At 41.5% G+C, this 25,941-nt stretch overlaps 1 protein-coding gene across 1 annotated transcript; it reads right to left on the reverse strand.

The window, feature by feature from the left end:
* Nucleotides 1-1,859: 1,859 nt before the first annotated feature.
* Nucleotides 1,860-24,062, reverse strand: LOC130387664 (4-galactosyl-N-acetylglucosaminide 3-alpha-L-fucosyltransferase 9-like). The gene is made up of 2 exons (XM_056596862.1): nt 23,373-24,062; nt 1,860-4,846 (listed from the first exon to the last, which is right to left on the reverse strand). Exon 2 carries the CDS (start codon nt 4,837-4,839, stop codon nt 3,709-3,711), a length of 1,131 nt encoding a protein of 376 aa, XP_056452837.1. The 5' UTR covers nt 4,840-4,846; nt 23,373-24,062; the 3' UTR covers nt 1,860-3,708.
* Nucleotides 24,063-25,941: the final 1,879 nt, after the last annotated feature.

The raw sequence follows: 25,941 nt of genomic DNA on the forward strand, positions 1-25,941 counted from the left end.
TTACAATTACCGTTTACTGATACGGAGAATATACTTTGTGGATTAACAAATATTAACATTTACCAATGTATATTGTCACAATAGACCTTTAATGAGACTATTCATATATTATGCCATACTTTGCTGTTCATTTCTATTCTTTTATTATATGTTATAACAATTCGATCCCCGATGACGCGGGAAGCTATCTCTTCCGGGAGGTCACATGGAAATTGCTATTACCAATGTGTTATGACCTTGTATTGCCATTCCTGAAGAAGACCCGATCAGGTCGAAACGTCGAATCCTTTGTAAAAATGCAATAAATATTTTACAAATGCAATACAAGAAAATCAATCATGATTATTAGGCAATAGTTTATTTTGATCCAGGACTAGTACAGACAAGATTCTAGATCCTTTTACCGCTTTAACACGACGAGCGAAGAGACCTGAGACACTATGCAACGGACGTTGCGGTCTATTTTACTCGCCACGAGGTAGGCCCAATTTTCTCTGAGCGAAGAGGCGGAGGTGTCCACGGAGCAGAGAGGGATGCCTTACCACCGGTGGACCGTCCTGATGTATTGCCGATGAGCCGCCTTCATGATGGAGCGAGATGTACCGACCCACCAATCGAGGACCTGACCTGGCGCATGCAGTCAGGGCCTCGGATCCCGGGGTTCTGTTAACTGTTGACCTGAGGACCGGATGGACCGTGCATCACCTCTCCCTTACCGGAGAGATTACCTTATCAACCTAACCCTCAATTCTCTCTTGGAGGACAATATGCATACCATTTCTCTTCTCCCGTCGAAACTGTTCTCCACTGGATCCGACAAGATCCATTGGACACCGGCCACCGGCAAGGCCTTCTTAGACCACTGGATGGCGGTATTAAACCCCATGTCCCCCTAAACTCAAATTATACGGGGGCTGAGCATTCACCATTTAAACCAGGACAGACGGTCATTAATTTATCTAAAACGTTCACCTTGTCGGATTCACAATTCAATTTACTTAACAAAGGCCTATCGTTTATTCCTACTTGTACTCTGGGTCAGGACATTAAAAAGCAATACAAATGCGATTTACAAAGCTACCATAGAAGGATTAAACTTTTAGACTTCTTTAAAAATAACAAAGACATTGCAAAACCGTTTATTAATCCTTCTGACTGGATACCACCTCCCAATACTGTCCCTATACATATACAAGAATTAATAAGTCAAGACGAACAGACAGTTAAAGACAATTATAAAACGACAACAGAGGCTTCCAATATATCGCATGGGGAAAGACAAGCATTAAAAGAACTACAAAACAATACATCAATAGTCATAAAACCAGCAGATAAGGGATCATCGGTGGTAATTCTTGACAGGGAACAATATATATTTGAGGTTGAACGCCAACTCAACGATCCTGCTTACTACCACAAGTTGGATAACCTAACCTAGTTTTATCGTGAATACATGTCAGTACACATTAACATCTTGTCCTGAGCAAACATTTTTACTCTGTCTTGCCTGCATACTTACCCACTTCTGGTGACTGAATAAAAGCAAACGCAAGTACGCCAATTAATAGTCCCCTGAGCGATAATAATGAATACATGACAAAATAACAACGAGAGGGGAATTGATATTGAGTTTTTACGAAAGGCTTGACAGAGCAATGTCCAAATTATGTAACGGAACAGGATATCCCTTTATGAAGATTCCGTCTCTCTCTCTCTCTCTCTCTCTCTCTCTCTCTCTCTCTCTCTCTCTCTCTCCTTTCTAATTGGATTTTCGAAATACATCCGATATTTTAGTGAAAGGACGGAGCATGCTCGTATACATATTATGCGTGTCAAAGCCTCTCGTCGGTCACTTACGCCACGGTGTGTTTGTATGTGTGGAACCCCATCTGGCCAGCAGCTCATTATGATGTCTGTTTCCGAGAGCGTTAAGCTTCTCTGTCATTAATAGTATAATGCCACGGTGTCTGGCGCTTTTATATTCCGCATAGTAAAGTTCCAAAAATGGTGTCTTAGCCATGGGGATAACACGCCCCCCTCCTTCCTATAGCCTAACTCATTTATTTGATTTAATTATAAACTCTTTCTCTCTAGGGCCGTTTGTTCGTTATGGCTTCGTTCTCTCTAGAACCGTTTTGTTTTTTAAACAATTTCTGTATAGAAAACAAAACGATTCTTAACTGCATGGGATTATACACCAATTGATATTGAGCATTTGATTTCTGCCAAGTCTGGTTGGCTAGATGCCATGAAATTAATCTGCGCCTTTGATTCATTTATATTCATCATATTAAAAGTGAAAACCTTTTCTTCTGTCTTTATTCATGTGGTAAGAGACTTTGCACCATGTTTTGGAATTGTGTGTGTGTGTGTGTGTGTGTGTGCGTGTGCGTGTGCGCGCGATTGTTCGCGTGCGCGTGCATGGGTGCGTGTTCCAGTGTTTATTTTGTAGTACTGGTGCACAGGGGTTTTGGAATTATTTTACGGTTGACTCATTTTTTAAATAAATGTAGCGCAGACAATGTGTGAGAAGAGGAGGTGAGGTCCAGGACTGCATCTACAACCCAACAAAATTATGTTTTATCAGAACTTTAATCAACTATGAACATCGAACATGTCTGACTAAATATATGCTCACATTTACATTGACAAAATACAGTTTTCGTAATGAAAATCGAATACATAGGTGCATAAAAAGGAGTAAGGCAAAAGGAATAATATAAAATCCCCCTAAACCTGCCAACAGTAGGATCAGGTCAACGTAAAACATGTATTATCCATGATTGTCCAATATTATAAATGATTATCCCAAAGAAAGCTTGACTATACTATTCCCTTCCATTCCATTCATTCCATTGTATATATTATTAATTTTTATTTTTATTTTATCTTTATTTTTTGCTGTGCCGTCTTGTTCTGTGTGAGCTCATGACACTGTAAAGCGACCTTGAGTATGAGAAAGGCGCTATATTAAATAAACATATTGTGGCCACCGTTCAGGGTGCCGCAAGGAATCCTGGGGGGGGGGGGGTTTGGACCATCGCGAGTTGGACTCTTGCCCTCCCAGGGGTCCAAGCAGCGAAGGCTGCAGTATGCAAAAGTCCTACTGCAGCCTATACCGTAAGTCGAAAACTCTTAAGCCTTTCAGGCATTGTTATCAATAACCCCCACTACCATAAACCCAAATTTGTGGTACTGCACCCAAAGGTAGCGCTATTGTAAAAAATCATGAATTAGGCTTATTTCTCCTCACCAGAGTGACCGGGACTCAAAATTCTTTCAGAATATTAATCTCTAGAAACAGAAGCGTTTATAAAACCCGGGTCTTATGCCCTAAAAATGTATAATTTTCCCACAATTTCATATCAAAGCTAAACATGATAAAATGATTCACAGGCTACAAAAATAATCTAAAATTCACCAAAATCACCACATAAAATCTTAAAACCAAGCCTCACAAAAATCATAGAACAGAATTTGTTTTACTTAGTTCCATTTGAGGAATATTGGCTAATAAAATTGGAGCAGTTAGCCCATTTTTCTTATATGACCATTTCGTTATTGTATAAAGAAACATATGACTATTATTAGGTGGATACCAATACCCCCAACTACTAATAAACCCAATCGTGGTACTGCACCCAAAGGTGGCAAATTATTACCCAAAGGTTTATCCAAAAATGCAAACCTAGCCCTAACCCTTTTTTCTTAACCCCAGAACCATTTGTTTAGATCGTTAATTGTTTGGAATCCAGGGGCGTTTTTCATATATTTGTATGTACGGCAAACATCCATGCCCCACCCTCCATGTTTGGCCACAAATTCCCGTCTCCAGAGAAAGTAACTCATGTACTCTTCTTGATTCTGGTCGAGGTAGTGTAATCTGTCAGCAAGCTTCTTTGGAGTATCAAAGTCCTCGAAGTGGATGAATGAACCACCAGGAATGTGCTCCTCATAATTATTTCTAGAAGGGCCTAGAACAACTGGCACTGTTCCCATTGACAGGGGGTTGTAAACCTTCTCTGTGATGTAGTCTTTAAAGATAGAGTTCTCAAAGGACAGGTAGAACTTACAGCTAGTAATTAACTGGACTGCCTCATCTCTGCTAACTTTCAATCCAAATGCGGCCCCATAAGTATGAATATGGATATGCTTTTTCAGTTCATTGTAGAAATGGACTCTTTTGTAATTTTGGTTCCAGTTACTAACAATCCAACATACCAGTTTGTCCTTAGCTGGTAATTTAAAATCATCCTTGGCGTTTTTGCGTTGAGCTATTTCTCCGTATCGTCCTGGCACCGTCGAATCCAGCCTGTAGTTGTTTGTTAAATTGAACAGGCTAGTGGCCTGAGGTATTCGATGGCAATTAGCAGGGGACTCTTTGTTCATCCACACCCATTTCTGAAACCATGGTCGTGGCTCCTTGGGCATATTGGAAAGATCAGTCCGGATATCCCTGTGATGGAAGAAGACCAGGTGAGCCTGGTTATACAGGGATCTGTTGTCGGTAAAGTGTAGTCCGCTCAAATCCGATCCAATGCATTCGGGGCTAAATTTGTAATTGAAAGGCCACAACCAGATCAATATTATCATCCTATTAGTGGGCACCGCCGTGAGATTCCTCATCTCCTGCCTTATTTGCTCCTCAAAAACTTGGACCTCTGAGTAATTTCCGTTGACCTCTTCAGAGATGCCTGGAGGGCGAAGAATTTTGAAGATGTCATAATTCGAGTTGATGTTGACGTTGTTGTACGCAAAGAAAACAGCGAGTGAACACAAAACAATGACGGTGCAGAAGCCGGCGCGTTGATAGGGAGTCCACTGAACCAGAAACATCATGGCGGATCTAGAAGACAAAGGAGATATGCTGAAATATTACAGTTCAGTTTGTTTTATTCACTTGTTGCTTGAATTGTGTTCAGAGATTATATACCCCACTGGCCAGTCCAGATGTTAAATTTGGCTTATCTGCCGTTAAAGTTACCCTCCCCCATTAAAAAAATATGCATTTTAGATGCTGGAGCATATCTTGATATTGGCTAATTTTCAGGACGCATCCCAATGTTTTATATTATCATGCTTGGTCGATTTTCTAAGGGGGCACTCAGAGCTTTATTTTAAGCCCTTTGTGAGTATGTATGACCACTAAAGGGGACACGGGAGCACTTCAAACCCTTCATTTCCTTCTTTTTTTTTATTTCAGCCTAAATCATCTGTTTCCTTTTTTGTCCTGTGGCTTCAAGAAACATCAGAGATACAAAATACAAAAACTGGAATGCAGAATGCAGAATAGCTCAAAACGCAACGCTGTCAAAAATATTCACAGCTCACAGCTCTTGCACGTATGTTTACTGGGACCCACGCCGGCGAGAGACATCTACATTCCGATTGGCTGGTGGTCGTTTACAGCCGCAACGCTTCTAGCTCCTTTTCATAGAGTTGAGTGTTTTTCAACTCTCATTTGCAGCTTTACAGCTTTAAAGCTATCGCTCAAGCGTTTTATCTCTCCTATCGCTTTATCGCGTAAATATAATACAAAGTGAAGGGGCGTTTATTGCTCGAAACGCTTTATAGCTTTTGGTGAACGTACAGTAAGGATTTAGGAAATGTATAATTTGTTTATATTATTTAATTTGAGGGGGGGATTTTCAGCCATATATTAGACAGACGTTATTCATGAAACTATGACTAAATATGGTAAATAACTTCTCACCTTTATTCCATTTGGACTCCATAACCACCATCTTTACTCCTTCTGAATTGCACTAGTTGTATGTTTCAAAGAGTTTGTGCTTTTCTTAATCATTCCATTACTGTATGGTACCGCTCTTCCATATTTTCCCGTTAACCCTTGAGTTCTGTTCAAATCGGTGCACAATTCCTCTGTTCGAATCATTTTGGCCCTAAAAACTAGCTAACTCAGGTTTAGTTTTTAGTTAGTTTTTTCCATGCTGCCAAACATTTCAGGTCACCAATTTGTCTAGACTGGGTACCCCCCGCCCGGTCTGCCGGTGGTCTGTCTAGACTGGGTACCCCCCGCCCGGTCTGCCGGTGGTCTGTCTAGACTGGGTACCCCCCGCCCGGTCTGCCGGTGGTCTGTCTAGACTGGGTACCCCCCGCCCGGTCTGCCGGTGATCTGAATCCTCCCTGCAGCAGGGGCTGGAGAGAAGCAATACTTTTCTTCCTGTTTCCGATCCGCTGTTACTGGAGCCAATCACCAAGCTGGCTTCTCCCCTTGGCGTGCTATCAGCTGGTTCGATCTGATTTGTTGAAGGACTATCCAATTGCATACAGAGTCATTTGAACTATGCCCGTTGATCAGGAATCTTGTGCTGAAGAAAATGACAGCAGTCTCCTGGCAATAACCAGGCTACAATTTGTCATGATCATCTACTAAGGTAAGTAGTAGTATTGGTTATGTATTTCTGTTTAATAAATCTATAAAAAGTACAAACTTCATATTAAACAAGCTGTTAATGTAGGCTACATGTTAAAACATTAGTTAAGATATGTCTTGATTTATGTTTTCTGATTATGTTTCTAGTTAAACTGCATGATCATGGCCACCAGTGGACAAGTAAATCCACAACAAAAGCAACCAAAAATGGAAAGCATTATCCACTGCTCTGATGATAGAGAAAAGCTGGTTTCAATTCAAGGTGTAGACTCTAGTGTAGATTCCAACAATCTACTACCACAGGAACTGTGTCGTAGCATCTTCACAACGAAGAAACTTCCTAATGGCATCCTTGAAAAAGAAAAGCAAAGTGCTCGTGGTTCTGCTGAAGAGAACACGTCTAAGAGAGAAGAGAGACAGCGTCTCAGGAACCGGACTTATGACAGAGTGCAGATTATGGCAGAAAATTGACAAATATATAAAGGGACAAAATATGAAAGAGAAATTGCTACAGTGTCGAGAACTGCAAGCAAATGAAACGGTCCTTAGTACAGCCACAAAGAAAATGGACAGCAGAATCCTGGCTATTGTGAGTAGAGACCTTGTAGCAGCTGAGGGACACTACCATAGATCTTGCTATGGGTTGTACACAAAAGAGGACATTCTAAAGAGGTGTTAGGCTGCGACGAACAAGAGGCTGAAGCCCAGTATGAAGCTGCTGTGAAACAGTCATTAGATGAAATATTCCAGTTCATCAGGGTGAAGCTTTTTGCCAATGCTAAAATGATATTAATGACTGATCTAACTTCTAGACTGGTTGCTGCAATGTACTCCAAAGGAATAACCAAGTCACGGAATCAACCAAAAAGACGAAAGCTGGAGCTGTTTGGTGGAGCCCTGCACATCTTCCCTGATGATAACGGAAAAACCCTCTACCCAGATAACCTGTCCATGAGGGAACCTGCCAAAGAAAACCACAATTTGAAAAGTATTGACATTCAAGATGCTGTAGCAAGAGCAGCCATTCAATTGAGAACAGACATCAAGATTCAGGATTTACCTCAAGCCTGGCCACCTGATGTTAAACCAGAAGTAGAAAGTCCTACCATTCCAGAGTCGCTCAGTGTCTTCCTTTGCTATCTAGGCTTTCAAGTTCAGCGGCTTGTCCAATCTCTTGGTCAAGAAATGCTATATGTGGTGACATGTGGAAGAATCAGACCTTCCAAGCATGTCATTCTCCCATTTAGTGTCAAGTCTTTGACAAGGAATGTAGAGCTGATAAACATCTTAAACTGACTTCGTCACTGCGTGTCAAACTCACAAATGGAGGAGATTGACACAGCCCTGTCTTCAAAAACTCTCTTCATCAGAAATTGACACAGGTTTGCCAGCTAACATCCATCCTGGCATATTCCAACCCGGTATCACGCGATTGCGTGCTCCTGCGCACAAACGTTAATCTATTGAAGCGTGTTCCAGAGCACGATAGTCAGATTTTTTGCGTGCTACACAGAACGAAATGTGAGTGTTCTCAGACAATTAACGTGCTCCACAAAACGGTACGAGAGAGAGAGAAAGAGAGAGAGGGAGGGACAAAGAGAGAGAGAGAGAGCGAGAGAGAGGCTTCAGAAAGGGTGTGCGCAGATAGTACAGTGCACCCTAGTTGTGTTTATGCCAAAACCACAAATGCTAGCTATATATATATATATATATATATTGTATTATTATATATGTATAATTATATTATTTAGCGTGTAATGAGAATATCTATAGCCAAATTGTCGAAGATGCCCGAGAATCTCCGGGGATATCAGCATGGGAAATCGGCGAATCAGACCCATGAACCTATAAAGAAAGACGTCATCTCAAGCGGGAGAGAACGTTTGCGGTGCTGGTTTGGGTCACGTAAGTACAGGGCTCTCATGTCTCATGCATTCGGCGTGAGACACACGCAATTCAACCCATGCACATGCTCGAACCTGGTCTCACGAAAATACTTGACACTGTCACGTTATTTAATCTATTGAAACATGATCAGGGACACGTAGGCCTATTTTCTAAATGTTGTATTTCAATTGGAAGTAGGCTATTTGTCGTGTCACTAAGCATGACTTCCAAACTAAGGTTCTGTCCGGGAGCGTTCTCCCTAATGTCCCTTATGGAGCTCCGTACAGATCATTCATTGTTGAAAATTGTCTGTGATAACTAACAAATGACAGCTTTTGGCCACCCGTTTCTACTTAAAATTGTCTGTGATAACTAACAATATGACAGCTTTTGGCCACCCGTTTCTACTTTCACCTTTGATACTGAGAAATTGTGACAATACACGGATATATTAAATGCAGTGGCGCTGCTCTGTAGGCAAACCGCGAAGGAAAAAAGGGTAGCTGCTTCATCTGTTCTTTTGAGAATTGTATGTCTTGATGTTTATTTTATCTAGCCATCTATTCTCTTGTTTTTGGCCATGTAAATGAACGTCCACGTCGATGCCTCGATCGCAAGTCCAGTGTCGCGAGCGGACGTTGCCATGACATCTAGAAATCATATCGTATTTAATGGGTTGTAGTGAGTGTAACATAATTCACCTACAGTATTTTGTTATGTGTTGTTCTTTCAATTGTGTTAGGCATGTCGTTAACTGTCTTGGTGGTTCAGGGATCGCTGTCCCTTTAAGGATTACGAGTGTCTCATGACGTCAGAGCCCATGCGGGATTTGTTTACTTTCAGCACGTTTTGATTTCCTGTTTCTCTCTTACTAAATAAACGAGTCACACAACTGTGTGCTCAACGTGCGAAATTGTATCCCTCACTTATTGCAATTTCCACAGGGTTATCATTAATATTGATGTGTAGGGGTTGATTATAACTCGTGAATAATATTGTTTAGACCACGGTCTGGGGGAATACTCGTATTCTGATTGGCTGCATTGCGTGCATTAACTCCTGATATAGCCCTACAGACAACTGCAAAGTAGTTCCAGTCAGTGTTTAGATTCTCTGCCCGAGCCCGAGCCCGACGCGGGCCAGGTCGGGACGATATTTCCCACCACTATACTCGGGCCGGGCCTTTGATCGAGCGTTTTTATTTTTATTTTACCATTGGTTTATTGGCCTAATCTGAGGAGAAATCTATGCCATGAACAGAAATATTATAGGCCTTTATTACACGGGTCTTCTCAATGCCGTAGAACGCTCCGTTCGAGAGGGGTCTGGCTGCAGACATCCACCCACACGCTCCAGACATCCACCCACACGCACTTCTACTGCAGACAGAAACATCCACCCACACGCTGGAAATTGTGTGCTGGTGGATGTCTGGAGCGCGAGTTGCACATTATTCAACAGCGCCCCCTCGGGTCACACTTTTCGGTGGGTCGCAGAATTCGGTGTAACAACGGGACTCACTGCACGAAGATGTGACGTTCGGCTCAGCTGCACTTGGAGGTTATGGTAGGTGACTATTCAAAACACAGCGATACAATTATAAATGCACGAGACTTGCATTTCTTTACCGATCTATTAGTTTCATTAAGTTTAGATTTTTTCTTCAAACAAATAACAGAAAGTTACACCAATATGAAGCATTTGTTGTTTTAATCCACACTGACGGTGGCAAACGCTAGCTAGGTGTCATTTTTGCAAGATAGGCAAATGTTTTTTGTAACGTTTTTTGTAAACGATTTTAAGATTTGGACTTTTGACAGTCATCTGTAGTCCAAGACAGAGTTAAGTTGTAATAAAATAATTAGCACGAATTGAATTGACGCAGCTCGTTTCGCTTTAACTAGAGTTGCACCTATCAGCTGTTCATCTCCGCAGCAGTGGCTGAGAAGTGTGATATTATTCAATAGACAAAATCAATCGTTAAATATTCGATCTGCCTGTTTAGTTCATACAATCTGTTTATAACTAAGAGATCATAGCACTTAGTTCAGTTAAAAGGGGTAAAAGAGATGAAAAATGTAATAAAACGGATAAAAGTTAATTAATTACTGTTATGTAATAGCCTACTATCCTGTCTCAGATTCTAAATGTTCAATGTCCCCCAGTCAATAGGGTGCTGGGGCTCAGACAGTTCATAAAACATATAATGACAGAGAGAAACAGATGTAAAGTACAGTATGAGCTAGAAATATATCTCATCATTACTTATATGCCAATAATAGTTAAAGTTGATGCTCTGAAGGGACAATAATTGCTGCACACCCCTAATAAATGTTACGTTTTTCTATTTCAGCCTTTTTCGTCTAGACTACAACCACTACTGAATTACCGGCCTTTAAATAGTATGCTGTGCTGTGAGAATTTATCGTCTTTGATCTTAATTTTTTCTACAATTACAACATCAATTGTAACATTTTTTTCCTGTCTTTTGTAGATGCATCACTCGATTTTTAGGGATGATTCAAAGCCAGAAGTCAAACGCTGCACAACTTGCTGCACACTTTTCCACTGCCCCCTATGCCCAACTTTTAAACCAACCGTAAACACGAAGCTTCAGTGCCACCTGGAATCCCACATAAAACATTCCATTACATTTAAAGGTGATATATGTATGTGTGTAGAAAGAATATAAGAATGTATGTGTACATGTCTGTAGACAATATTTATGAATGTTTGTCTGCTTACTTTTATAAGTCACTGACTTAGTTTCCTCTATCTTTTGCCTGCATTGATCTTAGACACAAACATCAATGATAATTTCCCTGAATCTTCCACCATTCAGTCATGACAATAATCTTTTGTAAAGAATGTGCCATCCTCCTAGGTGTGATGGTTTTTCATTATTTTAAGTATTTAAAGAGGACAAAATTATTCTGGTGTTCAACTCACTCAGTGTTCAACAGTTTCAGGACCTCCTCTCTGTAGACAGACTTACCCCCTCCAGTTATGTTTCCCACCACAGTGCCGTTGTTGTCTAATTTGATGTGTTATTATCTGGATGGGCTTGTCTGCAGTCCGGGGTGTAGAACCTTACAGTTCCAAGTCTTAGTTTAAGTAACTAACTGGTTGCAAAAAAGATATAATTGAATATAAAATGATTCCAACTTGGTGGCATTTCATTTTCCATTAAACAGGGGCCACTTGACAACATTGTGGCTGGAGTTGCCTGGCTGCGTCACATTTGATTTTCAGGAAGACATGGAGGTCTTCCTTAACATGGCAGCTGAGGAGGATCTTCGGGTCAACGCCATGTTTCTGGGTCGCTGGGTGGACAGCCAGTGACATTGCTGTGTGTGTGTGTGTGTGTGTGTGTGTGTGTGTGTGTGTGTGTGTGTGTGTGTGTGTGTGTGTGTGTGTGTGTGTGTGTGTGTGTGTGTGTGTGTGTGTGTTGAGGTTCTGAGTTCAGTTATCTGTTGAGTGTTCTTAATAAAGTGTTATAACGTTTACAATGTATAGATTTTTTGTATGACTTTACTTATTCACTTTGGTAACACACAGAGCTAAGTTAAAACACAGACTTCAGTTTGTCGTATGTAAATATGGGCAAATAAGGTGGTCCAGCAGCACAAGGTAAGACAATATTATAGACAATTAGAGCCAGATATTAAATTAATGATGGTTCAGAGTAAGAATTTAGGAATGCAAAAGTGCTAATAACATATGATAAATTATGTTGGAATGCAGTCGAACCTTATGATATTAAGACAACAGAATGTAACATGGCTAGACCTAATATAAATATGTCAGAAAAGGTGAAGCTAAAGGGGAATTGTTCTAACTATTCCTGTCCACTCATACATAGTATTTAAAATAATTATTAGCCTCAATCTCTGATGCCCTTCAGCTTTACAATACGAGTATCAGTTTGTGTCCTATCAAATATTAAATTGAGATGATTGCAGTATAACACAGAGGGAATTCTGAATAAGGTGTGTGTATTTACAGAAAGAGAAGAGCCATAAGCTCCAGCTTAAAGTCAACAGCGAGTGTCAGGTCTTCTGTCCAAAACCGGAAGCGTTTATCCGATTTTATAACTTAATTTATTTCGTTCATTTATGTAAACACATTACGTAACGCCCGATTTTTATTTTATTTTCAGATTTTTATTTTTTATTATCCGATTTCCGGTGTAAGTACCATATCGGTGATTCATCGCTGATTACGTCACACAATACGCTATCTGCAGCAATAAGGTTTTTTATGGCTTAAATTAAAGAGCCTATAATGATCTTTCATTTTGAACATAGACCATTCCCAACCTATCTGTATGGATAGTTTTCTTCTAAAAACAAAACATCCCTCGGAATAATCTTGGCTGTTAAGATAAGCCGTCCGTGTTGCCAGATTGGGCACATTTTCAGCCCGATTTGGCTACTTTGAATCACTTTAGGCTGGAAAAACGGGACATATGCCCAATCTGGCAACACAAACCGAAACTAGACATAGGCCGTTTCTCAATTCCTAGCACGCGTACTACGGACTCGATGACTTGCAAGCACGTACTTGGCAAGTCTGTACTTCAAGCACAGACTTGCGAGCACGCGAGTACGCACCTGCGATTGGAACAGCAGCGGACTCGATGACGTCACCACCTCTGCTCGTCCGTTAACTGCGCTACGGCCTCATTTAGGCATATACTACTGAACAATATAAACAAATGATATAAAACAAAATCCCAGCCTCTTTCATTTTCAAATAATATGTAAATATTCTGAATGAATAAAAATTGAAAAGATATGCGTGTCCTTTCATGTGTATAAGCTATACACACACGACTTTATATATATATATTTATATATTATCTTATATTATTTATTATATAAATATATATATAAGTTAAGAGTAACTTAAGCTACAGTTGTGCGTCTTCTCCATATTGTCCGCCATCGTACTGCTGCGAGTGCGAAATGCATCCTGGGATTTATAGCGGTTGCAAGCACACACGAGCCACCTCCGATGCATGCTCGGTGAAACGGCGAGATCGAGCACGCATCAAGAACACTTCCGGGTTTTACGACAGTACTCGCTTGATGCGTGCTTCGAATTGGAACAGTGCTCGGGCAACGACTGATGACGTTTCACGAGTCCACGAGCACACGAGCACGCACAAGTACGCGAATTGAGAAACGGCCATAGACCTACTCGCGCTCACACATGTGCTCGCTGTTGCCTCGTGGTTGTTATGACTACAGCCAGAGCTACAGCACAAAACAGCCAATCACAACTGTCTGACGTACAGCCAATCACAATGTACGCCCATTCAAGCGTACAGCCAATGATATTGTGTAACGTAATCAGCAGACGACGGACCCCGAGCCGATCTGGAAGCCGAGCCGATATGGTACTTACACCGGCGTGTGGGTGGATGTTTCTGTCTGCAGCGGAAGTGCGTGTGGGTGGATGTCTGGAGCGTGTGGGTGGATGTCTGCAGCTAGACTCTCTTGGTTCACCCTGCTACCATCTGGCAGACGCTACAGGAGCATGAAAGCCAGAACAACCAGACTTAAAAACTGTTTTTATCCACAGGCCATCAGACTGCTGAATGAATCTCTCAAACACTGATGACACCCTGTATTTGCACTATATTCAATACTGTGAACTGTATTTATTTTCAACTGTGAGCTTCATTTGCACTATGTACTTATCTACTAATAATATTCAACATCCAATTTATACATTCAAAAACGTCTATGTTTCAATGTCTTTCAGGGCCTTCTGCTGTATGCGAACATTGCACATGCTAAACAGCACCTTATATTTAACTGTTTTTGTTGAACTAAACTCTGCTCTTTGTACAGATATTTTTAGTAGTTTAGCTTATTTATCTACTTTGATTTTAAGTATATTTTGTGTGAAGGGAACTTGCAAATTAAGGATTTCATTGCCCAGTGTAAACTATGTTTCCATTGTGTATATGACAATAAACGATCTTGTATCTTGTAGCTTGTATCTTGTTATGACCACTAGGTGACAGTGTTGATTACTAGATCAGATGGAGCTAGACTTGAGAACGACAGAACAAGTGTAACGGACGAACCATGAAGGCTGGTAAAATAAAGACACCTACTTATAAATATCCAAAGTTGTTTATTTATAATTACATAACTTTACATGGTACCAGCAGTGGATTCTATAAAGCCACCAGGGACTCTAAAACTTACCGAGAATCTCAACGCCAACTGGAAGACTTTTAAACAGCAGTTTGAGCTGTACCTCGCAGCTATCGGTGTGTCGGAGACGTCTAACAAAAGAAAAATAGCACTGTTGCTAACTGTTGCGTGACCGAAGCAATAGAGGTGTATAACACGTTCACTTTTGACCCTGAAGAAGACAAGAACAAGCTGGATGCAGTACTCAAGCAGTTTGATGAACGTTGTCTTGCTAAAAAGAATGAGACCTACAAAAGGTAAGTTTTTAGATCACGACTGCAACGTGAAGGAGAGGCGTTGACAGCTTCCTCATGGACTGAATGGAATGAAACGGATGACAGCGATTCGCAGAGTGATCCCGAGTTTGTGTACATGGTTACTGAGGGGGGCAGTGAAATAGAGGAGACTGGACAGTCAAGGCAGATGAGACTGTACGGCCAGTCAATGCAGTGCAAACAGATAAATGGGTGGCACCTGTTAGTTAATGAGACAGTGGTGTTGTTCAGACTAGACACAGGGCAAAAGCCAACCTGATCAGTTTAAAGGACATTAAAGCACTTAAAGAGAAGCCAAAAATACAGAAACGCACTGTCCCACTGAAAACATATAATGGACAGCCAATTGAAACCAAGGGGGTGTGCCGGCTTAAAATGTGTGTGAGAGGCAAGACACAAAAGCTCATGTTTGTAGTGGTTCCTGATGACCACGAATCATTGCTCTGGGACAGAGCATGTGAGGACCTGGAGCTGGTCAAGAGGGTCTACCAGCTCAACAGTGTTAAAAAAACTCCATCACATCTGTGAAAAAACCCAATGGTGAGTTAAGAGTTAAAGGCTGCTGAATCTCCTGAAAAGGATTCCGTTGAGCGGTCTGAAACTGAAAGAAAGCAAATGTCAGTTTGGGGTCACAGAGATCACTTTCTTAGGTGACAAGCTGTCCGGAGAAGGTGTAGAGCCAGACTACTCCAAAGTACAGGCTATTCTTGACGTGACTGCCCCTATGGACAAGAAGGGGGTCCTGCGAGCTATGGGAATGGTGAACTTTTTAGGGAACTTTATTCCAAATCCATCCGCAAAAAAAGTGAAAAAACAGAGGTCTGCTGCAAAAAGGAGGATTTGAGTGGACTGACAGCCACAACAAAGAATGGGAGAAGCTCAAAGAGACGCTTACCAGAGAACCAGTGCTTACCTTCTTTGATCCCTCTCGAAAAATAAAAGTCTCCACAGATGCATCCAAAGACGGATTGGGCGCAGTGCTGCTCCAAGCTGACGATGGCCACTGGAGACCACTGGCGTATGCATCAAGATCAATGACGGAGTCGGAAACGAGGTATGCCCAAATTGAAAAAGAGACTCTAGGGTTAGTGTTTGGATGCGAGAAGTTTCATGGATACATATGCGGGCTGCCTACTTTCACATCAGAAACAGATCACCAACCACTCATCTCTATCTACAAAAAGAACCTGAATGACATGTCTCCATGGATTCAACGTATGATGATGAGGTTACAAAGATATGATATGGATCTAATCTACACGCCAGGGAAATACATAGTCCTGGCTGATGCACTGTCTCGAGCAACCGCGCCGCCCCAAGCAGCTGTGCAATGAAGAGAGGCATAAAACAAAATCGTCAAAAGAGCTTGAAAGGCATGTCAACTTAATTGTCTCTTCTCTCCCCGTGTCAGACATGGTGCTCAAGAAAATTTCACAGGAAACTGAACAAGATGAGACACTGCAGGCAGTGGCAGCGAAACTCCAAAAAGGGTGGACAAAAGGCACACTCCCATAATACTATTCCATCAGGGCAGAACTGAGTGTGGCAAACGGCCTACTGCTGAGACCAAAATGGGATCATCATCCCAGCATCTATGCGGAAAGATATGCTCAGCAGAATCCACGAGGGGCACCTTGGCATAGAAAAATGCAGAGCAAGAGCACGGGAAGCGGTCTACTGGCCAGGTATAAACAGAGACATTGAGACAATGATTAGTAAGTGTGATACATGCCAAAGACACAGATACAAGCAAGCCAAAGAGCCAATGTTGATCCCAGAAATGCCGAGTGAGCCATGGCAAAAAGTTGGAACAGATCTCTTTCATGTAAATGGAAAGGACTTTCTCTTAGTGATTGATTATCACTCAAACTATCCTGAAGCAACATGGTCTCACAGGAATCCGTGAAATGACTACGGTCGGACGCTTAACTCGAAATCCGTGGCCACATCACGGAAACACGCCGATATCCGTGTGTGAGCCACGGAATAACAGTGTAATTTACTTGCATTGGAGCAAATTCCGTGGCCACATCACAGACAATTGAAGTGATTCCGTCAGACCACCACGGATTTTGAGTTAAGCCCCCGCTGTGGTCAAATGTGGCACACACACAGATTGAAACGGGAGCACACACACAGATTGAAACGGGAATCTGTGTGTGTGCCACAGAATATCATTGTCATTTACTTGCATTGGAGCAACTTCCGTGGACACAACAAGGACAATTTAAGTGTTTCAGTGAGACCACCCCGGGTTTTGAGTTAAGCCCCCGTGGTCGACTCGCTCGTTGAAACGGGGATCCGTGTGTGAGCCACGGAACATCAGCGTCATTAACTTGCATTGGAGCGAATTCCGTGGCCACATCACGGAAATCGGCGTGTTTCCGTGATGTGTCCACGGATTTCGAGTTATTCGTCCGTAGTCATTTCACGGATTCCTGTGAGACCAGGTTGCCTGAAGAAGCACAACTGAACAGCACATCTGCCAGTGCTGTTATAACTCGCATGAAAAGCATCTTTGGCAGACATGGCATGCCCCAGATAGTCCAAAGTGATAATGGTCCGCAGTACAGCAGCCAAGAGTTTCAAATGTTTGCAGAGGAGTATGGGTTCCAACACACTACATCGAGCCCTGTCTATCCAAAGGCGAATGGTAAGGCAGAGAAAGGAGTGGAAATCGTTAAAAGACTTCTAAAAAAGGCTGCAGAGACAAAATCAGACCCTTACCTTGCACTGTTGACCTATCGGTCTTCTCCTCTGGGATGTGGAGCATCACCTTCAGAGCTCCTCATGAACCGAAAACTGCGCAACACATTACCACACATGCCAAGAAAGAAGAAAAACTGAGCACTCACACAAAAGCACATACAGCTGAAGTGGGCACAGAAGCATCATGACAAGACGGCCAGGAGTCTCACACCTCTCTCAGAACACGACGTGGTCAGAATGGAAGAGCCACACATGGAACCGAAAAGCAGTGGTGCTCAAAGAGGTCGGTCCGAGGTCGTACACAGTCAGAACGGAGGATGGACATGTATTTTGGAGGAACCGCAGATGCCTACTCAGGACTCAAGAGACATTTAGAAAGCAGTCACACGCAGAAGTAACAAACCCTCCTGACGCATACCAGGATGTGCAGCCCACAGAGCATCAGACACCAAAATCAGAGACAGGGTCACCTGTCTGCCGTAAGTCTAGCAGAGCTAGAAGATCAAGAGTGATGATGGACTTGTGAGAGTATTTGTTGTTTACATATGTGATTTTTGCTTAACCTGAGAATAGTCTTAAAGTAAAGGTTATGGTATCATTGAAAAAAAATAATAAAAAAAATACTGTTTATTACCTTGGTTTCCTGAAATAAGAGGATATCCTGTTTATTGCTACTTTTGCATATCTGTTACTTACTTTATTACCTACCGTTACTTACTGGTGTTACCTGAAAGAAGAGGTTTTACAGTTCATTACCACTGTTACCTGAAAGAGAAATAGTACAGTTAATTTACACAGTACAGTCAATTAAGGTTACTTTCTAAAACCTGTTATCTGAAAGAAGGGATTAATTGTTTACCTTGTTTACATGTAAGAAAAGCTTTAGGTGTGGTAGCCCTTACTGTGTTTAATGAGTTTAGGTGTAGCTTTCAGGTCTAGTCTTGATATAGCCTTGGGCCTACTATTATTTTACTTTTAACCTCAGAGAAAGGAGGATGTAATGATATGTATGTTCTGTATATATATTATATGTTATGACCACTAGGTGGAAGTGTTGATTACTAGATCAGATGGAGCTGAGAACGACAGAACAAGTGTAACGGGAGAACCATGAAGGCTGGTAAAATAAAGAAACCTACTTAGAAATATCCAAAGTTGTTTATTTATAATTACATAACTTTACAGTTCCTACCACACATTTGTTCCTTCATCATGGTGCGTGAGAGAATAATTGCGGCTATTGCAGGGCATCGTATTTGTCCGCGGTTGCATAGCCAACGTGGTCTTATTATAGCCCGATCATTAACTAAAAAACACATTGAAAGAATAAAGCATCCAGCATATGATTTCAACAATGTATAAGGGCATAAACAATCCGCATTACGCAACAGGGATAGTCGCAAAGTGGAATGCTGATGGTAACCAGCGAGCGAGCGGTGGGTGGAGATGTGCGCGCATTTCAGAAGCAGGGACATACCGCACAAAAATCTATTTCTAATTTGTCAGTTTGCCGTGTGTCTGCCTGGCACAAATGCTCACGTTGAGGGGATCTTTTCCATAATAAACAGTACACACACACACACACACACACACACACACACACACACACACACACACACACACACACACACACACACACACACACACACACACACACACACGCACACACACACGATAGCGATCAACTAAACTGTAATCTAGCATATAAGCAATGGCTCCATTAATTAGTTATTCAGTGTTGCATGTATTTATGCTTATTATTCTTTTTCGATTGACCAAACTTATGACTATCTTGTGTTTTTGTGGCTCGTCATCAGCAGCATCACTTGCCTCAACTACGAGCGTGCAGGCAAAAAGCGCGCTCCTTTAAATGGAAAAGCAATTGCATCATTTACAGCTTTTGGTGTGAACTAAAATATGGTAAGAACAGGTTGACGGGACATGTGTGATCCTGCTGTAATCACAAATATACCTTTGAAGATACCAATGTGTTTTTCCTGTCTTTCAGTCCTTTAGACCAGATCACAACCGTTACACTATGCCATGCGTTAAAATAATAATAATAACAACGATAAACTCAATGATAAACTCAAAAAAATAATAACAATGTTAAACTCGATCAAAACCTTCCAAAACAAAATCTCGTTTTTGAGTAGGCCTAAACGATAACGTTGGCTAAATTATTTGGGAAAGAACAGCTGATACAGCGTTAATAAGTTGTATATAGCCTAAATCAATGCATCTGCAAACACCGTAGGCCTACAGCAAACACATATTTTCCTGATGCAGACATCGTGTAGCCCCTAACTTTTAGGATTGATGAGTATTTGATCGTGAGAAAAGATTAATGTCTCCCTCCTAATGCATATTATGAACACAAGTCGATAACGATAATGTATACAATACTGGTAAGAAACGATGTGTGTTAATGTATTGCTGAATATCATTAAATAGACCCACAGTTGCGGCCACAGGACCGCATATCATATATGTGTGTTAAGTTTTCTTTGCCGCAATTTACGTGACATCTCAGTATTTCGGAAGTTGTAGAAGAAAACGCTATTCCATGTGTGAATTAGGGCATATTATTTGGCCATAGACTGAGCCATTTGATGTTCAAAATTCATGCGATCTGCCTCATCGGAGACTATACGCGCTGTCAAAATATCAACATGTCAGGTTGAAATGCTCTCATGGGACTTAAAGGGGAAGGGAGATGGCACTCTCATTTAGTCCCATGAGAGCGTTTCAACCTGTGAGAGTGCCATGAATTTCGAACATCAAATTCCACGTAACGCCAAAACCACACCTTCGGGTAATTAGGCTAGGGGTGGATGCTGAGTGTGACTGGATAGCCTTCCTCCTTCCGCCATAACAAATAACTGGCAAAGGTGTGGAAAACCATTTGTGAAATGGTTGTGTTAAAATGTAAGCCTATTTTTTATGTTCTCAGGTTACATGACTGTAAATATTGTTTACTCTTAGCGACACAAGAGGACGCAAGAGCACACACAATAATTAATGTAATGAATGTTCATGTATTGTATTGTGACCTAATGGACTTCCCGTACATGGACATTTTTATGCGTGACGTTTTTCATATTCAAACAGTCCACGCTCAACCCAACCGGCAGATGGCCACATTTCATTGTTCTGAAATAAATGTCCTATAATGAGAGAAGTCGTCAGCCTCCTTCCTACGCATCGTCAGCAGCACCACTCTGCTGATAAAACTCAACAGGTTGGCAGAACAGGAAATTCTACTCAAGTTTCAAATGAGGGCTACATAAGGCCATTTTAGGCCAACACCACACACAACAACATCTTGCAAACACGCAGGTCGTTTTTAGATGCTTTGCTCAAGGAAACAAAAGGTAGCATTACAGAGAGTAGGAACCTGCCAGGCTCCAGTTTACTATTGTGACTTCTTGATACAGTTTGAACTGAAAAGTTACTTATTCATCTTTCTCTTTCTTTCCACACACACACACACACACACACACACACACACACTATTGCCGCTTTTCCACCGCACATGTAGCTCGACTCGACACGACTCGACACAACACGACTCGACACGGTAGCAGCACGGGTCCTTTTCCACCGCAAATAGTACCTCCTGGACGTGGGCGGGGTCGGCTGCGCGAAAGGGCCGTGACGTATTTTTGTACGCGACGCAAACAACACCTACGCAACCCACACATGGACAGAACCCACATAACAACAATGGAGGACATCGATAACATTACTATTATTAGCTGGCATGTTGAAGAAGTTGAAGAAGTGGAATATGTTGGCTGCGGCGCTGCTATGGCTGTTACCGGCATGGTTGCCATGTCGCTCTCGTGACTTCGTCACACTCTCTGGCCAATCAGTGGCCGGCCGTCTGCCGACGTCACCTTTTAGTATCGGCTCAGCCGCTTGGAACCTAGAGCGAGGCGGTACTAGAAAAAGCAGCCACTTGAGGTACTAGATCGCGGTGGAAACGCAAAAAATGCGAGCTGAGTCGAGTCGAGTCGAGTCGTGTCGAGCTGGTACCATGCAGTGGAAAAGCGGCATAAGGTAACAGATCAGTATCGGGCCTGAGTGGAGTGGCGATGGTGATTCTCTGGTTGAAAAACAGGCTGGCCAGCATTAGCTTCTTTTTCAGAAGTGATAGGGTTAGGGTGAAGGTTTGGGCGATACAATGTTATTCTGATAACATTATTGAAATCACTATCAATCAGCATTGAGCACAGTTTATTTTGAGCTACCATCTATGGTTGAAATGGTACACATCATTCTAATCACCAGGATTAAAGTAACGATGTGACTGGATAGCCTTCCTCCTTCCGCCATAACAAATAACTGGCAAAGGTGTGGAAAAAAGTTTGTGAAATGGTTGGCAGAGCAGGAAATTCTACTCAAGTTTCAAATGAGGGCTACATAAGGCCATTTTAGGCCAACACCACACACAACAACATCTTGCAAACACGCAGTTCGTTTTTAGATGCTTTGCTCAAGGAAACAAAAGGTAGCATTACAGAGAGTAGGAACCTGCCAGGCTCCAGTTAACTATTGTGACTTCTTGATAAGGTTTGATATGAAAAGTTACTTATTCATCTTTCTCTTTCTTTCCACACACACACACACACACACACACACACACACACACACACACACACACACACACACACACACACACACAGACACACACACACACACACACACACACACACACACACACACACACACACACACAGACACAACCCCCCGGGGTAACAGATCAGTATCGGTCCTGAGTGGAGTGGCGATGGTGAAACTGGTTGAAAAACAGGCTGGTCAGCATTAGCTTCTTTTTCAGAAGTGATAGGGTTAGGGTGAAGGTTTGGGCGATACAATGTTATTCTGATAACATTATTGAAATCACTATCAATCAGCATTGAGCACAGTTTATTTTGAGCTACTATATATGGTTGAAATGGTTCGTTACTTTAATCACCAGGAAGCCTGACGTGTTTCAGCCATACATAGTACATCAAGTACAATACAGGACCATGTCATAAGGCTGTAGGCTGCATACGTTTTCAACTAACTGTTAAAAGATTGGAAGAACCATAATATTTGGAATAATGCCCTCTTTCTGTAACGCCCCTTATGTTCCCAGTGAATGATTCAATCAACACAAATCAACCCACACATCAATTGGAAAACATATAGGCGGAAGACATACGATTGATGGCGCAAAACGAGAAATAATATGAAATAATACAAGATAAAAAATAATACAAAAAAAAAATAATAATAATAAATAAAAATAATACAAACCACAAAAAATTTGGTTATTTCAAGAATATCCTGTTGCACCTGCAGTTAGTTTTACTCTCATACACACAAACACGCACGCACACACACACACACACACACACACACACACACACACACACACACACACACACACACACACACACACACACACACACACACACACACCATGGTGGGTGGGACAATTTCACCAAATCAAATCTAACTTTAATTATGTTACCAGGTTAAGGAGTACCTATCAAAAATTTCCAGAAAAAGAACTGCGTTTTAAATTGTTTTAAATCTGAATCATAGCCTAGATGCATTTGAGAGGTAGAATTAAACAAAGAAAACTAGAGAATTCATTAGCTTTCTAACTGATTAGTTCACTGAATTAGTAGGCTATATTGGCAATGCGGAATAAATATTTTGAAATAATTTATATTTTGGGTTTGGCCAAAGTACAGCAACTTTTAACGTACACAATAACCACTTCCTCAATTTTGCCTTTTCGTTCCACCTGTCTTTAAACTTATTCTATTGTATAATGTCAGAAGTTATTTATTTTAATCATATGTTGTTGGTTTTCTCATTGTCCAGATATTCACTGACCTTATAATCTTTCTTTCTTCAATGTTACAGTTCCAAATCTTGAGAGTATGTCACTAGCCCATGGACTCGTCACTCGTACATCGCACAGGTGTTAAATAATGAACAGCTGTGTGTCTCTTCTGTGAGATACTTTACTGCTTCCCAAACGTTATCAATTTCACCAAGGGGCCTCCAATGGCTGCAGTGTTGCCCAATCATGACAATAATTACACGAATAGTATTTTCCTTTTTACAAACAAGGAGGTTTGAGTGATGTTGACCAGGTCTCCTCCATCCAAGTGAGTCTTTTTGAAGCGCATTGCTGAGTTTATACACGCACGCGATCCAGGCTGCGCATAGCAACAATTGCGGCTCTTGACTGCCGCAGGTGGCAAAGCAGGGTAGGGACGCTTTTTGAACCGGATCGATCAGGATTTATCCGTCACGCCTCGGGATGATTACAAAACAAACCTCCGTTTGCTCGGCAGGGCTATATTAGAATGCGATGGATTTCTCCCAAATGAGTTGTATATTAGGTTACATCCGCAATAGTTTGTTATGTATGACACTCTTTCTTTTCTAATTTACACTATTCAGAGTTACCTGGAAGTGGGCATTTCTGCTCTACAACCTTCCAACATCTCCCCCCCTGAAGGGTAATAATAATAATAATAATAATAATAATAATAATAATAATAATAATAATAATAAACGTTATTTATAACGCACATTACATCAAACAAATGATCTCAAAGTGCTACATTGCACAAGAACAACTGGCAGAAACATCATGAAAACAACTCAAACTAAGGTACAGAGAGGCTTCATATACTGAAACTAAAACCTAGGCAGAGAGTATGGGGTCAGAACAGTCTCATTAATAATGAATGCACAGAGAAGGATTCACAGATGCATTTTGTGATTTATATATAAATTACTCTCTTCTCACTAATACATTTCAATGCACACACAAATGGATATTGGTATGAATAAATGTAAAATAAATCCATCAACAAAAGTAAGTTTACACAAACACATTTCTGATCCACACGCAAATGTGTCTTAAATAAATGTAATATAAATCCATAAATATATAAATGAAAAAAATACTTGCAATTTTCATCCAAATGTACTTGGATGTTGTTACATTTATATACAAACTGTTAAACTTGAATTTAAAAGACGCTTGTTTGCATTTGTGTGCGACGGTCTGTATTTATATTTGGATTTTTGAGACTCTCTTGACGTGGATGGATTCACAAATGCATTTTTTTCAACAAGGAACTCTCTGTAGCCAATCAGATGCCTCCCTCATTTTCACATGACTGCAGTCCAAAGACCCGTGTGTGGATCAGAAATGTGTGAAACTTACTTTTGTTAATGGATTTATTTTACATTTATAAATAACAATATCCATTTGTGTGTGCATTGAAATGTATTTGTGAGAAGAGAGTCATTTATGTATAAATTGGTGAATCCTTCTCTGTGCATTCATTATTAATGAGACTGTTTTGACGCCATACCAAACTGCCGTACGCAAACCAATATTTGCGTACGGCAGTCTGGTATTGCACATTAAGAGCTTCATATTTGTTTTTCCACCATGCAAATATAATAGAGACCAATACTATTAGGTCTCTATTATAGTAGAGACCTAATAGGGTTAGGGTTAGGGTTAGGGTTAGGGTTATGAATTGGGGGAAAGGAACTTTGGCTTTGACTCCCTCAAGAACATGAACCGCGACAAGGAGGAGAAAGGGATCGTTGACGGGCAGCGCTTAGGCACCTTCGCCTCCGGCGGTGGTCCCTCAGCGGGGCTCAAGCGGGAGACATTCGCCGCCAACAATCCCTTTCTCCTCCATGTCGTGGTTCATGTTCTTGAGGGAGTCAAAGCCAAAGTTCCTTTCCCCCAATTCATTCTCAACCTTGGCTGAGATAACCCCCAATACGAGTCTCGTTGTAGAAATACCAGAGACGAGAGTCCGACGTGTTATGCGCCATAACACCTAAAGCAGAACGGTTATCCAAATAACAAGGAAGTATACAACACTTGCGTTACAGTCCTGGAGCTCTATATCTAAATAATATCATATAATACATAGATATCTATATCATATAATACATATTATCACGGCCAAAAGCTGTGTGCGCCTCCAGACGATATTATGAATCACAAACGACTTTGTCGGGTTCTGCGACGTCTCTGCCTATTCCACTTTCACATCAACCTGAAGTTGACTGAACCGCGCGCTGCCTGCTGCCGGCTGCCCGGCTGTTCATGCACTTCAGCGAGTCAAAGCCAAAGTTCCTTTCCCCCAATTCCTTCTCAACCATGGCTCAGATAACCCCCACGACAGTCTCGTTGTGGAAATACAAGAGACGTCAAAGAACCGACAAGAAACACTTGCGTTACAGTGTGTGTATTCACACACACACATGTGGCACTCGCACGGTCGAGTCTCATTGGCGGGCCAACGTCTCTGGGCGAGCCAGTCAGAGTAAGGGGAGGAGCTTAGATGCTGATGACGTCCTAAACACAGACATTCCAAATCAGCGCACTTGAGCTTCCGTTTTTTCAAAGGCGAGCAGA

The sequence above is a fragment of the Gadus chalcogrammus genome, chromosome 8, assembly GCF_026213295.1.
Source record: "Gadus chalcogrammus isolate NIFS_2021 chromosome 8, NIFS_Gcha_1.0, whole genome shotgun sequence".
Taxonomy (NCBI): domain Eukaryota; kingdom Metazoa; phylum Chordata; class Actinopteri; order Gadiformes; family Gadidae; genus Gadus; species Gadus chalcogrammus.

Bases quoted from the DNA above. Each gene is read 5' to 3' on its own strand.
- LOC130387664 (XM_056596862.1), bottom strand. From the start codon at position 4,839: ATGATGTTTCTGGTTCAGTGGACTCCCTATCAACGCGCCGGCTTCTGC.